The sequence below is a fragment of the Eutrema salsugineum genome, unplaced genomic scaffold (assembly GCF_000478725.1).
Source record: "Eutrema salsugineum unplaced genomic scaffold, Eutsalg1_0 scaffold_15, whole genome shotgun sequence".
Classification (NCBI taxonomy): domain Eukaryota; kingdom Viridiplantae; phylum Streptophyta; class Magnoliopsida; order Brassicales; family Brassicaceae; genus Eutrema; species Eutrema salsugineum.
The window spans coordinates 1,270,140-1,272,165 of NW_006256867.1; the positions used below are offsets into that span (position 1 = coordinate 1,270,140).

General features: G+C 39.6%; 1 protein-coding gene across 1 annotated transcript; it reads left to right on the top strand.

Annotated features, from left to right (window-relative positions):
* LOC18021833 lies at positions 1 to 767 on the top strand. The gene is made up of 2 exons (XM_024158486.1): positions 1 to 463; positions 544 to 767. Exons 1-2 carry the CDS (start codon positions 1 to 3, stop codon positions 765 to 767), a joined length of 687 nt encoding a protein of 228 aa, XP_024014254.1.
* Positions 768 to 2,026: the final 1,259 nt, after the last annotated feature.

Here is a 2,026-nt window from a genome sequence, read left to right on the forward strand (position 1 = left end):
ATGAGTAGACTGAGGAAAAAGAAGGAGCTCTCTCTTATTGAGGAACTGAAAGAAAGAGATCTACTTGAGGAAGGAGAGTCGGTCGACATCCCAGATTTGGAAAATGAGGATCTCATTGAGGAGAATTCCTTAAGTGTGATGGTTCGGTGCCTTAACCCAGCAGTGCATAAGGTGGGCGGTCTGGTCAAAGCGCTGCCACCCATTTGGGATCTTGAATATAGAGTGCGAGGTCGTGGTGTCAGTGAGCATCGAGTCCAGTTTATTTTCCAATGCGAGAAAGATTTCTCCTTTGTTCTTACCAAAGGACCATGGTTTGGAAATGGATGGATTGTGGCGGTTGATCAGTGGACTCCTAATCCGCGACCGGATTTTCTTAATCAAATCTCTTTCTGGATTAGGATTAAAGGGCTCCTGATTCATCTCCTTAAGAAACAAGCAGTTGAGAGCATTATCTCTCCACTAGGCAAGTGGATGGTGTGGAATTACATGCTAAGAATTCCAACTCGGTGGAATATGTGAGAGCTCATGCCTGGGTTCCTGCAGATAAACCTCTTCAGTTCCGTAAACTGGCACAATTCTCAACAGGGGAACAAATTTGGACGGAACTCACTTATGAAAAATTGTTAAAGGTCTGTTTCCTGTATAAGAGATTGACGCATGATCAGGAGGGCTGTCCATACAATGTGGCTGAAGTAAGATCTGATGTCAGAGAAGAAAGACAACTTAGAAGAGTAGCAAAGGAGGCTGCAAAAGATCTCGGGAAATGAAAAAAAGAAGAAGACTGATAATGGGATGGGGGAAGATATGAGGAAAGCAGGTCCGAGAAAGAAGCATGTTGGTCAGTCTTCTTCGGAATCAGAGACAAGACGGAGGGGTGGAAAGGAAAAATCTCTGAGTGATATATCATGGTTTTTATGGTTTTTAACCATGGTATAGGTCTTATTTATAGAGTCTTTCTAGTGTTTTTCGAGTCTTTTGGAGTCTTTACAGGTCTTAGGTATGTTTGGAGCTTAACTGGATATTTTGGAGCACTTTGGAGCTTAATCAGGATCAAATTCGTGAAGGATGGATTATGTGCTTTAGTGTCGCTCGACACCATTGAGAGTGACGCTCGATACCGATCGCAGAAATAAGGAAAAAGTGATTTTGTTTCCTATTTGAAGAAGGAGTTGGGCCCAGAAGTTTCCAAATATTCCCTAAGAAGCCCAAAACGTGTTTTTAAGTTATAAATAGGGTTTTTAGCCACCTTATATTGACACCTGAGATTTTCTTAGAGAGAACTTTTGTTTTTGGAGAGCTTTTGGGAAGACAAGTCTGAAACTCTGTTCCGGAGAGAGAAGATTTCGAACCCCTGTTTATTAATCTATTTACTGTTTTCTGCAATCTATTCATTCATGTTTATTGCTTCAATCTCCATGTCTGAGTAGTTTGCCTGTTAGGTTTAGGGTTCTCATAAAGGATTTCTTTGGATGTTGGATTGATTGATTAATTAGGGTTCATAATCTATTTAGTTCTTCACCATAGGTTGTTCTTAAAGCTAATTCTGGAATGGCCACCTAGAACTTAGATCTTAGGTTAGTTGATTGACACGGAAGTGTAATTGAATAACTAGAAAGAACCTAGAGTTAGAAAAGTAGCTATTCGCAAAGGAATTTGGTTTAGATACTTTGTGAACATATCGAACTTGAGCATTAAAGCTTTAGGATTTGCAAAGGAATTTGGAATTCTAGGATTTAGACTTAGATAATTCTCGCAACGGAAGTTGGTTAATTATAATTTCGTGATTTGAGTTCAAAAACCGTGCTTAAACCTGAACCCTGACTAATCTATTTATCTGCATGCATTGATTTCCTGAGAAACGCCCTAAGCCTAATCTCCACCCATCTGAATCTTACAAATGTTTTTACTGCATCGTTTTATTGCATCCTGTTTGCTTCTCATTAATTTGCTTAGCGTAATTCAATTTCTAATAGGTTTATTGAGCGAATCTCTCGACTCTGTGGTTCGACCCCTATTATACTACAAT

Excerpts from the sequence above, each read along its gene's own strand:
- LOC18021833 (XM_024158486.1), top strand. The coding sequence starts at position 1 with ATGAGTAGACTGAGGAAAAAGAAGGAGCTCTCTCTTATTGAGGAACTG. Across the intron at positions 464-543 it reads GAGCATTATCTCTCCACTAG|ATAAACCTCTTCAGTTCCGT; the intron begins GCAAGTGGATGG and ends GGGTTCCTGCAG.